The 14,395-nt window shown below is 50.4% G+C and overlaps 1 protein-coding gene and 1 non-coding gene across 4 annotated transcripts; both read left to right on the top strand.

Annotated features, from left to right (window-relative positions):
• On the top strand, positions 1-12,101 carry NDUFV3 (NADH:ubiquinone oxidoreductase subunit V3). 3 transcript variants are annotated; one of them, XM_042956117.1, is made up of 4 exons: positions 1-109; positions 1,538-1,658; positions 8,784-9,869; positions 11,872-12,101. In XM_042956117.1, exons 1-4 carry the CDS (start codon positions 62-64, stop codon positions 12,033-12,035), a joined length of 1,419 nt encoding a protein of 472 aa, XP_042812051.1. In that variant the 5' UTR covers positions 1-61; the 3' UTR covers positions 12,036-12,101. The 3 variants fall into 3 exon arrangements, with proteins under 3 accessions (XP_042812051.1, XP_042812053.1, XP_042812052.1); XM_042956118.1 differs by having other exon boundaries at positions 94-179; XM_042956119.1 differs by lacking the exon at positions 8,784-9,869.
• On the top strand, positions 2,450-2,534 carry TRNAQ-UUG. Its single transcript has one exon. It is a non-coding gene; the product is annotated as a tRNA-Gln (tRNA).
• Positions 12,102-14,395: the final 2,294 nt, after the last annotated feature.

Genomic DNA, 14,395 nt, shown 5'->3' with positions numbered 1-14,395 from the left:
CTGTCGAGTCAGTCCTGGAGCGACCTCTGCCTGGCCAGGCCCGCCCCCGCGCGTCACAGTCATGGCGGCCTCTCTTCTGCTGCGGCAAGGACGGTCGGGGGCAATGAAGGTAAAGGGAGCCGGGCCGGCGGCCGGGAGCCCGCATAGGGCCGGGGCGAGGGGCACCTCCAGCCGTCCGGGTGGGCCCATGACGCGGTTCCCGGGTGGAAGAGAGGGCGCTGGGCCGGAGCAGGTGGCCGCGGGCCGTGGGGGGTGGGGGGGCGGCGAACGGACACTGACCCCGATCTCCTGGGGAGCCCCCGGCGTGCGGTGCCAAGGTCGCGGGCAGGTGCGAGGGCTCCCAGGTGTCCTGCGCCGCCGCGCTCGCTCCGAGACGTTGAGGACCGCGTCTTGACCCCTTAGGTAGCCCGGAGGGGAGAGGAGGGGACTCTGAGGTACCTGGGTGACCCGGTAACTTACTTGGCAGCCACTAAGATGCCCGCTTACATGATCCTGTCTGGGAAAAGAGAGGAAGACAGAGGGCTTTCTTTTTACGTGTAGAAAAAATGTGAGATCATTGCACTGCGTTTAAATTTGCAAAAGTCTCTTACAAAAGCACTGCCTATTCATTGCGAGATAGAGCGTACAGATGGGGGGAGATCTGTTTCCGAGAGTCCACCGTTTAGTCCTTGAAACACCTGGTTCCAAATAATTTTTTTCAGCTTTCACACGTGCTTATAGTCATAAACATAAAGAGATATTTTTACCTTCGTGTATGTAGGAGAGGCACCTTTGTTCTGTATGCAGCTTCTAGAAAGGCGCCTAGCACATAGCAGCTGTTAGTAAATACATGTTGAGTGAATTATCAGTTTAGGTTTGCCACTTATGATACATTGTATGTGGTTTTGAAGCAGTGATCCACCTGCATCATTACTAACAGCCAAATAGTATTTATTCTTTTTATTTTTTAATTTTTTTTTAATGCTTGTGTATTTCTGAGAGATAGAGAGAGAGCGAGCGAGCAGGGGAGCGGCAGATAGAGAGGGAGACACAGAATCCGAAGCAGGCTCCAGGCTCTGAGCTGTCAGCACAGAGCCTGACAGGGCTGGAACTCACAAACCGTGAGATCATGACCTGGCCGAAGTCAGATGCTTAACTGACTGAGCCACCCAGGCTCCCAGGTAGTATTTCTTCTAGTTGGTGTTCTAAGTATAGGAAAACACTTTATTAACAAAAAGAACCAGAGTATTTGGTAGGTTAAATAGTAGTTGGGGGCTACAAAAAGTATGCACAGGAGAAACTGTTTTTGACTTTTCTTGGAGTTACATAGTTCATAGTGACTGTCATGTGTTTTCTTTCCTGCAACTTTTTTTGTATTTTCCAAAATTTCCATATGTTATGAAAATTGTAATAACCGTTAGAAATATGACATGAATGCTATGTTATAACACGTTATATAGTACATGTAATGCATGTAATGATATATAACGTCTATAGGTCGCAATAGCTTCCAAATGGCATGACTCTAAAATGTCCATATTTGTTCATCCTCTGTCAGACTATGCTCCTAGACGCACGAGTGTTTCGAGGACTTGCTCCCTCGGTGTCTCTCTCTGCGGAATCAGGGAAGAGCGAAAAGGGACTGCCACCAAATCCCAAGAAGCAAAGTCCACCAAAAAGTAAGAGTTTAATGATAGTCCCAAGGGGAGAATAATGCAAAGTAAACAAATCAGTCCGCTTTCCAGGCGTGAAGAGTTTTACTAACCACATAATTCGATTCTTCATCTCCAGCCGTGTCCAGATTGTAATCCGACATCGGATCTGTGGCAGATTTTAGACCAAACACGTCACTAATGCAACAGCCCTTGACTCAGCATTTAGCCCTGAACCAGTTCTGTCTGTGTTTTCTAAGTGCTGTGCTCTGATGTGTGGCAAGGGGACATTCGGATGGCCGTGACACAGATGCTGTGCTCCCGTGGCAGCCCTGAGCCCCACCTTGCTTTTCTCTCCCCCCCAGTTGTGACGCTTCTCAGTGTCTCAGAAACACAGATTAGCTTCCCAGGCTTCGTGGGCCACCGTCCTGGACTGTGGGCCTCCTTTCATGACCGTGGGGAGGGAGTTAAGAGCAGGAACCGTTTTCCATTACCGCTCACTTTGATGAAGCACGATGTCTGATCTCTGTCCGGCTTTGTCCAGAGTCATTTTGACTTTTATTGCTGGATTTTACCTTTTTTTTTTCTCCTTCCTGAATACCAACGTAGCATATCCTCATGGAAGGAAAATACAATGTGCGACACTGTATTTTAAATACTTGTGGGAATTTTACTCTCTACTCCCTGCTCATTATTAATGACTGACCATAGGGGGCGCCTGGCTGGCTCAGTCAGTGGAACCTGGGACTCTATCTCAAGATTGTGAGTTCAAGTCCCACGTTGGGTGTAGAGTTGATTTAAAAATAAAATCTTAGGGTGCCTGGGTGGCTCAGTTGGTTAAGCGTCTGACTTTGGCTCAGGTCGTGATCTCACGGTTCGTGGGTTCGAGCCCCACGTCGGGTTCTGTGCTGACAGGTCAGAGCCTGGAGCCTGCTTCCGATTCTGTGTCTCCCTCTCTCTGTCCCTCTCCCCCTCATGCTCTGTCTCTTTCTCTGAAAAATAATTAAACATTAAAAAATAGAAGTAAAAATTAAAAAAAATAAAATCTTAAAAAAAAAAGGAAGATGTATATGTACAGTCTCTTTGCAAATCTTTAACCTTTATATGTGGTTCAGAATGGTAATTTGAGTTTGTCGTCTTTTCCTCATTTACCATTTCCTCAGTTTGAATATTTGAAAGTGTTTAGACATTGTTTTGTTCCTCCTTGGTGTGCACGCCAAAACATTCAGAATATTGGTACCCTGTTGCCCGTGCTGGCCTCCTGACTGCATTTCATACCCTGTGATCTCAGCTGAGGAAACACACCTTCCTGATGGTGTCTCATTGCCTGGAGGCCTGAATTCAACATTGTTTAATTCATTCCTGTACCTGCCACATTTTTAAATCCAATTGTTTTGTTTTATAAGATTTTAAATCGATACCTTAAAAATTAGAACTCTTTTTTTTTTTTCCCCTTCTCTTCTCTTCTCTTCTCTTTTCTTTTCTTTAATATAACCACAGTGCCAGGCACCTGGGTGGCTCAGTCGGTTGGGCATCTGACTCTTGATTTCAGCTCAGGTCATGATCCCTCCCAGTTTGTGAGATCAAGCCCCATAGCAAGGAGCCTGCTTGGGATTCTCTCTCTCCTTTTCTCTCTGCCCCTCTCCACTACCTTTCTGTCTGTAAGTAGATAAATAGACATTAAAAAAAAATAATAATTTACTCATAATCCCACCACCCACCAACCACTGTTGACATTAAAAAAAAAAAAAACAAAAAACCCCACAGTGCCATGATCACTCCTAAAAAAATGTTAACAACCTGGCCCCTGGGTGGCTCAGTCAGTTAAGCATCCAACTTCGGCTCAGGTCAATGATCTTACAGTTCATGAATTCGAGCCCCATGTCGGGCTCTGTGCTGACAGCTCGGAGCCTGGAGCCCGCTTCAGATTCTCTCTCTCTCTCTCTCTCTCTCTCTCTCTCTCTCTCTCTTTCTCAAAAATAAACACGAAAAAAAATTTTTTTCTGGGGCAGCTGGATGGCTTAGTTGGTCAAGTATCTCACTCTTGGTTTCAGCTCAGGTCGTGATCTCGCAATTCGTGAGTTTGAGCCCCACGTTGGGCTCTGCGCTGATGAAATGGAGCCCGATTGGGATTCCTCTCTCCTGGGATTCCTCTCTCCCTTTCTCTTTACCCTCCCCAGCGCGCGCTCGCTCTCTCTCTCTCTCTCTCTCTCTCGCACATGCTTTCTCAAAAACTAAATATAATTTAAAAAACTAATGCGAACAGCCAGAATGTCAGTTAAATTCTGCATTACACATGCACATTTCTGACATTCTTTCAGTGTTTACTGATGATTAGTGAATCTCATTACTAATGTTATTGATGCCTTTGGTGAATCTTAGTCTTGTATCTGCAATCCTACATCATAGGTTTATGAAGCTGACTTAATGGATTTTAAAATATTGTGGCAGAGTCAGATTCCCCCCCCTTTTTTTAATGTTTATATATATATTTAAAAATTTTTTAATCTTTATTTTTGAGAGAGAGAGAGACAGAGTGTGAGTGGGGGAGGAACAGAGAGAGGGAGACATAGAATCCGAAGCAAGCTGCAGGCTCCGAGCTGTCAGCACAGAGCCTGATGTGGGGCTTGAACCCATGAAGTGTGAGATCATGACCTGAGCTGAAGTCAGATGCTTAACTGACTGAGCCACCCTGCCGCCCCAGTGTTTATATATTTTTGAGAGAGACAGAGCTCGAGCGGGGGAGAGGGGGGCACAGAGAGAGGGAGACACAGCATCCGAAGCAGCCTCCAGGCTCTGAGCTGTCAGCACAGAGCCCGATGTAGGGCTTGAACCCACAGACCGTGAGATCATGACCTGAGCTGAAGTCGGACGCTTTACCGACTGAGCCACCCAGGCGCCCCCGAAGATCCTTTCTTAAACATGCTTCTATGTGTGAGTAGAATAGGGTGCTTGTTTATGTAACAGTTTTAGGCGCAGTTATGAGCAGGGAACATGGACCTAGGAGTTGGCCCTGGGCCTGTGTAGTTTGTTCATCAGTCATCAGTCTGGATGAGGTTCCTCCCCGCCTGAGTGGGGTCAGCGCGCAGGCCTTGCTAGGCCCCTGTGAGGGGCATATGGGTGTGCGGTGTCGATTGAGTGTAGAGTGCTTTCAGGTGGGAAGACAGTATTGCGAACTACGCTGTCTTTAATGCGTGTGAGATCTGTGTGTAATCTAAAAGTACTTATAATCCCTGTATGAAGAAAAAGAAATTCTAAACCGACATGTATAGGCCTCAGTGTTTGCCAGAGATGTCCGCGCTCGTGAGACTGGTCAAGCGAAAAATGCTTTCCGCCTGCTCCTGGCCCATTAACGCCCCAGGTTAAAGCCCTGTCTGCTCTCCCTGGCTTTGGGAGCTTTAACGGAAGTTTCCCGCGTGCAGATCTGGCCCTGTGCGCTCACCCTTGGGGTCCCATCTCTAGGCAAAGTGCCTGCCTCAGAGACAGGACCCCGGGGTTCCAGACGACGTTCTGCCCTATTCCTTCTGGGACCCCAGCTTCTTGTAGTGCTTCCTTCCTGAGGAGAGCCACCAACGCAGATGTCAGGGCCCAGGGTCTCCTCACAGGTGCCCCTCCAGATGGTCCGCTCGGTCCAGTCACTATGGCAACAGTCAGTACTAAGTCATTGACTAAAGACTCCTGTGCCGCTTTTCAAGGGTCTTTCCGGAAGTCCTCATTTCAGTCTGAAAGGTGAGGAATCTCTGGAAATAGGGATTTGTCGTGTTTACTTCTAAGCAGCAGTGCCCGGCAGACGTCGTCCCGTCTGGTCCTCAGAACCCGTGAGCAGGCGGTGCTCATCTCCCTGCCTTAGATGAGAGCGGAGGAGGGAAGAGGCCTGTGAGCTGCCCAAGGCCACTCGTGTGTTAGTAGTGGAGCCGGATGTAAGCCCGGGCAGGAAGGCCCCACCATCTGTAGTTTTCTTCTCCGTGCTGTCTTGCCTCTGAGAAAGTCTCAGTCCTCAGACAAGCAAGCAGACAAGCAACTCTATAGTCCTATACATGTAAAAGAGTTTTAGTTCACGTAAAATTTGAGTAACTGTGCTCCTTCCTGTTGTGTCGAAATGTGTCGAAATGTGCTTTGTTTCCGAGATTGGTTTTGTGACCCAGTGACGAGATCTGGAAGAATTTTTTAACTTTTTTTTTTTTAACGTTTATTTATTATTGAGAGACAGAGCGTGAACAGAGAAGGGGCAGAGAGAGAGGGAGACACAGAATCGGAAGCAGGCTCTGAGCTGTCGGCACAGAGCCCGACGCGGGGCTCAAACTCAAAAACTGCAAGATTGTGACCTGAGCCAAAGTCGGATGCTTAACCAACTGAACCACCCAGGCGCCCCAGAATGTTTTTTTTTTTTTTTTTAATTTTTTTAAATGTTTATTTTTGAGAGAGAGAGAGAGACAGAGTGTGAGCAGGGGAGGGGTCGAAAGAGAGGGAGACACAGAATCTGAAGCAGGATCTCGGCTCAGCCGTCAGCACAGAGCCTGACATGGGGCTCGAACCCACAAACCATGAGATCATGACCTGAGCCAAAGTCAGACGCCCAGCCGACTGAGCCACCCAGGTGCCCCAAGATCTGGAAGAATACTAAGGTGGCTAATCCATTTCAAACACCATCGTCATTTGTGCCTGTGTTAGGGAGACCACCAAAAACGTGCAGGTCATGGCCTCACTTTTCGCCCCAGCAGAAAAGAGACCTGGGAAGTGCAGCTAAGTTCAGTTGGAGAGGAGGTGGAGACGCAGTACGGCTTCTCCGTCTGCACGGTGACCAGTGTTTGTGCGCCTTTACCGTGCACGGGCCGTGGTCATTTATCCGCTCTCCGCCAGAGTAGACACAGCCCCGGAGGTCGCCGTCTTGTGCTGTGAGATGTGCCTGCGTGGCCAGCCTTCCCTAGGTGGTTTCGTGTTTTCGTAGATTTGTTTCTCGAGGGAGGTCAGTATCAAACTAAAACAGTATGTGGGCGTCCCGCTCTGGCCAAAAGTGTGCGACTTTGTCAAAACCAGCAGGCGAGGTCAACGTGCGAGCCCTCGTTCCTCTAGGTGATAGTGCTGTTTCCCAGGTGACGTCATTCTGCACCTCACGGCGGGGCCACACTCGGTCTGCGCCCTGCGCCCTGCAACAGCAGTTACCGGTGGCGGCTCCCAGCCTTTGTGTCGGTTTCTTTCGGGGGTCGCGGGAGCGGGGGGGGCGGTTGCTGGGCCCATGCTGCACTGGGCCAGAAATTGACTCTCAATTAAAGGAGAATGCATTTTTGTTTTGGTCCAGTGGCCTTTCCCTGGAATTCTCCCAGTAACTTAGCGTGAATAATGAAAATGCTCTTATGTCGTATAATAGGAATTTCCTCTTCAAAGAGAATTTTTAAATGTTAGTCCCATATGAAGTTTTCTTTCCATTGTCAGTGGGTGATAACTCAGCCTGTAACGTAGTTCCGATCACTTATTTGCAGTTTTTAAATCTCCACCACACACTTTGGAAGATTCAGGAATTGTAATTTTTCTATTCAAAACAGCCCATGTAAGAGACACCTTATTTTTAGTTCATTTTTCATACTTGGAGCATTCATGCCCAGCGTAAACGTGGTGCATGGTACAGGTGAGCAGGCACAGCGGCGGGCACGGCCTGCTAGGAACCGCTGAGCTGATTCAGGTATGCTTTACAGAGACAGAGCAGAGCGTTCAAGTGTGCCTACATTCCTTTGCCTCATTTTGAGGTTTCACGTGACCCTGGGGCTCTGTGAGGGTCCTGAAGTTAGGTCAGCACCCGCCTAGCATGCGGAGGGCAGGTTCTGGGCTGGCACGTAGCCACAACTTCCGACGTGGCATGGAGGAGGTAGGGGTGAAGGTGCTGATGGAGGGGGTGGAGGGGGTGGAGGTGACGGATGTAAACAGTCCCCTCTGCTCTGGCTGCCCGGTCAAGCCCTTTCGCACCGCCCGGTTTCCTCTCCGGCCCATTTCTGATTTTTGGTGTTTCCTCGGGTTTCTTGGGTCATTTTCCGTCAATCTATCATGGGTAGGTCCCTGAGCTCAGAAACCAGTTAGAACCCTTTTTGGATACTGGTAAGATGGTGATCTTAGGAATACGTTTTTTTTCCCACTTGAGAGAAGCAGGATTCAGATCTTTTCAGTATAAGTAGACAGACCCCCTAGACTTGAAAGTGAAGTCTCTGCATTTAGAATTTGCTCCTCTGTAATGTGTGTAATTTCGGCTTTAGATTTGGAAAGTAATTTTAATTTATAAAAACTTGTCTTATATTTTTCTTTAAATCTGCAGGGTTAGAAAGGGTTTACCACCTGAGAAAACTGAATGAAGTTAGTTCTAATCAACTTACTGTGCAATGTTATTTTTTTAATAATTGATGCTATGAAATATAAAGGTTTTTTTTAGCCCTTTTCCTTTTTTTACACCTTAAAACCTGTTGTTCATGTATATATATCTCGTTATCAATTTATTTTAGATTCTTTTGGTCATGTAATACTTGCCTTTGGCCGAGGAGATCCCCGAATGACTTCTGATTTTGAAGGGCTTTTCTCCTCCTTAGGGCACCTTGATTTGAACGACATTATCCTCTTCCCGGTACCCTGCAACACTTAAACACGTGTGTGTGCGGACCCAAACCCAAACCAGGTTCTTGTCTCTAGTTGTGCTTTCTGGGTTTTCAGAAAGTTCAGGTTCGTCCAGCGTGGATAACTTTTTTAATATTCGAGAGGCATCAGTTTTCTTAAAGATTTAAGAAAGTACACATTTGTAAAGCTTGCAGTGGTTGTTGGAAAATATCTTTGTGGTTTAACGATTTGAACTTTGGGTGAAGTAGTCGTTTAAAAATGAGCATCAAAGAATTTGGCATTGTGAGAAGCGGAGACAAGTTTGTTACTCCTGTTGGTAAAAACAGCTGCTTGTTAATTTTTCAGCTGCAAAGGAATGACCTACATTTCTTACTGTTCTCTCTCAGGCGGCTTGACTTTGACCTAAGAGTGAGTTCCCATGGAACATTCCTTAGGGTGATTACATTGAAGATATTACAATAGCAAGTTGTTATTTAACGAGCCGTCTGTGACTTATGAATTTGGATTGTTGTACAAAATATTGAGAATAACGTTCCTCTTTATGCCATTTCCTAGATGTAGTGGAACCAAAGGAGAGGGGCCAACTCGTAGCCACCCCAACAGCAGCCGAATTGTCTAAAAACTTGTCTTCACCCCGTGCTCACCCGTCAGTTGTGAGTCCGGGCGGGCTGGTAGCTGACCCCAGCCCCGGCCCCGAAGGCAGCATGCTACTCACAGCCGAAGGGGCTCCAGAGTTCCAGTCGCGAAAGACTGTCGTAGAGACGCCTCAGAAAGTTCCGTCTCCACTCAGGAAGCAGGGCACGGATGCAAAAGCTCTTAGGGAGAGCAGGGGAGATGGTTCATCTTCATCGTCCTCTTCGTCCAGCTCCTCCGATTCCGACTCCGAGGGGGAGGGGGAGAGCTCCACAGCTGACCCCCAGGGGACGAGCAGGGGCAGAGGAGGGCCTCCCAGACCGCAGGCGTCCCGCCCCCTCGAAGATGGAGCCCCCAGAATTGCAGTAGCCGCCAAAGAGCAGCCCCGCTCGCAGCCAGATGTCCCCCCTCCCGAGAGGCCCCGTCCGGCCAAGAAGAAAGGGGGCACCATCAAGCCGCCAGAGGACAGAAAAGACACAAAACGCAAAACCACAATACCCAAGTCACCAGCAGATAAAGAGTTTATGAAACAAAACGTCAAGGAAAAGCAATTCCAGAAAATTGTTAGATCAAGTGAAACCGATAAAGAAGGCCAAAGGCTGCCCAAAGTCGAAGAAGTCCCGCCTGCTCAGACAGAGTCAGGATTGTCTACACAGCCGGCCGGCGGCCCAGCGCCCGTTCAGTGGCGGGAAAGAACCGGGACAGCAAGACTGCCGCCAGCCGCTCCTGAGGCCAGCGAGAGACACCGGGGCCGACACACAGCGGAGCGTGGTGGGGAGGTGGCTTTTCCCCTGTTCAGCAAAGTAAATTTGGGGGCGCAGGTGATAGAGGGAGCCCTGAAGGCCACGGGAGAGACTCTGGAAGGTCAGGCGCCAGTCGGAAGTTTGAAGCCGGTTCCTGCTCCTAGCGAAGGCGATTTCCAGGACGAGGCCTCGGGCCCAGAGCCTGAGGGCGGGGCCGGGATGGCGGAAGACCCTGCCCCTCCAGGAGGGCCGGACGGCACCCAGGGTATACCTTCACTTGCGCCCTCGAGAGCCCTGCTTTCCCGGGCGGGTGGTGGGCCTTCGGAGGCCTGTGCGCCCTGAGGAGGGGTCCAGGTAGTCAGGCACCTGCAGCGCAGCCTCCGGCGGGCAGAGGACTGGGCCGGGCTCCTGAGGGACCCACGCCTTGTGCGCGGCATCCCTGGGGCGTTTCCTGTTTATTTTGTGGTGAAACAGCGTGCGCTTGGCCCACCTGGCTGTCCCACGGCCAGGGTGATGTTTCAACTCTAGTGGTTTCACGGCCCCCTTCGCTTTGGAAGGTGTCCATGGGCTCGCAGGGCCTCTGGTCAGCGGGAAGGGGGTCCTGATTCACTCCCACAGCGAAGAGCCGTGCTTACCCCTGGCGTGGGGTTTGGGGGGATACGAGGGGTGTTGCTTTTAGGTTTCTTAGACCGGAGGGGAAATCCGCATTTTGGGAAGTCCCGCAGTAAGTGACACGGGGCGGCTTTAGTCTTCTTTCTGCTGGGTGACGTTTCCTTCTCTGATTTACCCAAAAACTCAATGGGCTGCTTTGTTTTTCCATATTGAATTTTTATGAAGGGCTATTTGCTATCACAGATTTTTAGGGTTTTATTCCTATTATGCTCCCGACTTGTGCATCTAACGTTACGAAGGCACATGCTGCAGGCAGTCGTGGCGAAGCCGGCAGGGCCGTCCCCGGGTTCAGAGCCGGGCCCCGCAGAGTGTCTGTAAAATGCTGCGTTGCTAACAAACCCGGCCCCTTCTTATTTGCTCCTTAGTCTTCCTAAAGCCTCCGCCTTTGCCTGATGTCCATTATGTGCTAATCGTTATCGGTTGCGTTCCGTTGACAGAATTTGTGTGTTTTCTTCCTTCCGTTTTCTCCGTCTTTCGTTGATACACAAAGTGCCAGCCTTGTCCAGACTTGGAGGATGCAGTTCATGATGCTACAAATTGGAGACGAAAACCAAAACTTAGGATGACGACAGCAAACCATTGTTGTTTTTCTCGCACTCCCTTTGCCCTTTGGGGGGTAAGGAGGCCGCCCAGGAGCACAGCCCCCGTGTGGTGTCGCTGAGCAGTCCTCTGCTCGGGTTCCTGCCCCGAGGTCCCTGCGCCTACGTTTCCCTCCGGCTAACACCTTCCCTGCATCCGCCATTGTGCCTGCACCACGTGGGGAGTCTCTCTGCTCGAGATCGGGAAGGTGTCAGCTCTGCATGAGTCCTCGTTTTTGTTTAACGCAGCCGAAGACATGACAGACAGAGCTTGGGTGTGAATTCAAATGGTGGAAGGTGTGCTTAGGTGATTTCCTGCGCAGCCTGGGTAGCCGTGCAGGGGCCTCCCGGCAGGCTCCGCCGTGTGCCCGTGTGCGGACGTCCCAGGGCAGGAGAGCTGCGTTCTTTTGCTTCAGCTGTGCACTTTGAGTTTTAGATCACCCAATGTCCTTTTTCCACGTCAAGAAATACAACTTAGCTTGTACGTTTTAGCCTGAATCGAAAGTATTCCAGCAGCTTTTTCAAAAAAAGTTGAAAACTTTGCATCTCACTTCCAGTTCCCCTTAACTTTGTTACGTTGTTCAGACAGAGTTAGTTTCGTGTATCCAGAGACTTAGAGGGCTCACCTGGCTTCTGCCTTTGAAAATTTTTTTCTGCAAATAGTTTATTCCTACTCCTGTAGATCTGCTTGTCTCTCTTGCACCCTCAAGTCCTGAAAGTCCCTGCATCCTCGTCGTAGGCGTTTTCACAGCTCTGCACGGCACGGGCCGGGGAGCGTACAGAGTAGGCTGTTCGGACGCCTCGTAAGAACCAGCGGCTCCCACCGCCGCGGCTGCGAGGCTTAGAGTACGTCTTCGGCTGATTCCTTTATTTTGCCTCTGAGGATCCTGTAGCTTTCACCGGCTTCCCTAGTTAGACAGTTTATCTCAGGATGCGGGGCGCGCGGTGTCTGAGAGCTGAGCCCCGCGGGAACGCCGCCCGTCCCACGTTCTCACGGGCCTTGCGTTTCCCCCACAGAGTCCGCTCAAGCCGCCAGCGCCTCCGAGCCACTGGACGACGCCACCTACAAGAACCTGCAGCACCACGACTATACCCCGTACACCTTCTCAGACCTCAACCTGGACCTGTCCCAGTTCAGGATGCCCCAGCCCTCGTCAGGACGGGAGTCCCCTCGCCACTGAGCGCCCCCTTCGGAGAGTAACTTCCCGTTGTCTGGGCTACAGAAATAAAATCCGCCCCGGTCGTGAGGCCTCGTGTGTGATCGGCGTCCCTCGTACGGTGAACCCTGAGCTAGCGACCCTGCTCTGACCATTGGTTCGACGGGCATCAGAAACGTCTGTGCGCAAGGGGTTTTCCTCTCTTTATAAAGCTGGGGTCCGCCGCACAGATCGTAGCATTAGAGAGCCGTAGGGGCTTTCCATCAGCGTGTGTCCGCTGTGCCGAGTCCCTGGTCAGTTTAACGTCCGTCTGCTTTCCAGCCAGGTGCCCATACGTGTGCTGAGGACTTCTGATTTGGTAGACCTAGCTTCTGATCATCGAAGATAGGGTTTCACTGATTTTATCTCCTGCTCTGCAAAGAGACTAAAACATTAGGTTCTAGCACTTTATCGTTAGAGAAGGAATGGAATCCTTTTCGTTCACCAGAATTCGGTGTTTGATGTAAACTCAGGCGGGATGGGGGGGGCGGTTAAAGTTTTGTGGGGCCCATCAGCAGCTCCGCCCCCGGATGGCCGCGGCGGACTCCGGACTCCTCTGCTACGAAGGGTCTCTGGGTCTGCCAGGGCTCGGGATAACGTTGCTCACGCCTCGGGGCGTAAGCGGTGTGTGTCAGGCTATGTGTTTGCACTCGCACCCTGCAGGGACGAGGTGAACTGTCTGCTCGGAGACCAGTGGAGGTGAGGTTACGCCCGACCACGAGAGCGGAGGTGGGAGGTGCGTCCGTTTGTCAGGGCAGAAGTCTGTCTACCCGCTGGTGTCCCAGCCGTGGTTTGCTCTGTTCTCACATGGCCCTTGCTCCTGTGCCCAGACCCCAGGGCATCACCTCCCTTCATCTGCATTCTGGTCCCTGGCCTCGAGTCTACAGCACACAGTGTGGAGCATGGAATTCTTTTCCACGTGTCTGTCACCCTAGTATTGTCATCATCCGCCTCCGAGTTTATTACCGCCGAGGGAGACGCTTGGCGACTCCGCGAGCTTCTCCTGATCGCATTGTTTTATCAGAAAAGTACCAAAGCCACCTTACCTAAAGGGAGAAAATGGAAAACCCCTAGGGCCACGGCCATCGCTGATGTGTCACACACCTCCCCGGTGGTGGTGGCTTCAGAGAGGTCACCCCACGACATGCAGACAGTTGTCTCTCCTGCCGGCTATTCCCGTGTGATACCTGGCTTTGCAAACCGTGGCCCGCAGAACCTGTACGGGGGGGTGGGGGGGGGTGGGGCACAACCACGGTGCGTTTCCCCGCCCGCACGTGCCGCAGGGGCTGGGGATTCTCCCGACGGAACGATCTGGATGAAGAAATTTTCGTCTGCATGAAGTTTTCCCTGGGAACCAGCCCTGTTAAATTATCCTCTCTCTCTGACCCCCAAAGCCCTCGCGAGCCGATGGGGGCGGTTCTCCACCGAGTGTGGTTTGGGACCGCAGCTCGTCCCCATGCTCTCTCCTAGCGCTGCCAGAAACATCTGGGCGGCTGTAACTCCTGCCGTGTGTCGTATTGTCTCCTTAAGATGGATTTCCAGAAACCGGTCTGATGAATCGCACGTGATTCACAAACAATGGTATTGCTTCCATTTCCACAAGGTTTTTAAACCAGTTTAATAGGTTCAAGTTAAAGCAATTATCCCATTTCCTTTTGTATTTTCCCTGTCACCTGAACCCTGGCATCTTTCTAGACATTTGTTCTCTTACACCTGTTAACAAATAAACACCCTCAGACTGGAGGGCATTATACACAAAGCAGAAGTCCAGTCCTTATTATGAATTCTTGTCCTAATGTTTACTGGCAGCTGGTTAATAACTGAAACCCAGCAAATTACGGTGTGGCCTTTCTGATTCTTCCTCCAAGTATGTGCTTTGAGTTTTAACAGAGTCCTCCCACCCATCTCAACTGGCATCCGAGACCCAAGAAAGTGCCCATCGGCTCAGGACTCGCACCCAGTGCCTTCTGGGAGCATCCCGTACCTTGCACGTAGGAAGCAATGGAAGGTTTATAAAATGAGTTCACCAGCACCACAGAACTTCCTTTGCCCTAGGGGATGAAGTGTGACATATAAATAGTACAAAGCCATTTCTTCCATTAAAGCAGCATTAACACACTCCCTGCGAAAGGCCAGATACGAAATATTTCAGGGTTTGCCACATGCAGCGTTGAACAGTCTTTTTCTGTCTTTTACATCCCTTTAAAAAATGTTAAACCTGGGGGTCCCTGGGTGGCTCAGTCAGTTAAGCGTGTGACTTCGGCTCAGGTCACAATCCCGTGGTTTGTGGGTTCAAGCCCCACGTCGGGCTCTGTGCTGACAGCTTAGAGCCCAGAGCCTGCTTT

This window comes from Panthera leo, chromosome C2 (genome assembly GCF_018350215.1).
Source record: "Panthera leo isolate Ple1 chromosome C2, P.leo_Ple1_pat1.1, whole genome shotgun sequence".
NCBI lineage: Eukaryota > Metazoa > Chordata > Mammalia > Carnivora > Felidae > Panthera > Panthera leo.
The sequence above is the reverse complement of the archived record's forward strand: the minus strand, read 5'-3'. Positions and strand labels throughout refer to the sequence as shown.

Excerpts from the sequence above, each read along its gene's own strand:
- NDUFV3 (XM_042956117.1), top strand. The coding sequence starts at position 62 with ATGGCGGCCTCTCTTCTGCTGCGGCAAGGACGGTCGGGGGCAATGAAG. Across the intron at positions 110-1,537 it reads GACGGTCGGGGGCAATGAAG|ACTATGCTCCTAGACGCACG; the intron begins GTAAAGGGAGCC and ends ATCCTCTGTCAG. Across the intron at positions 1,659-8,783 it reads GAAGCAAAGTCCACCAAAAA|ATGTAGTGGAACCAAAGGAG; the intron begins GTAAGAGTTTAA and ends GCCATTTCCTAG.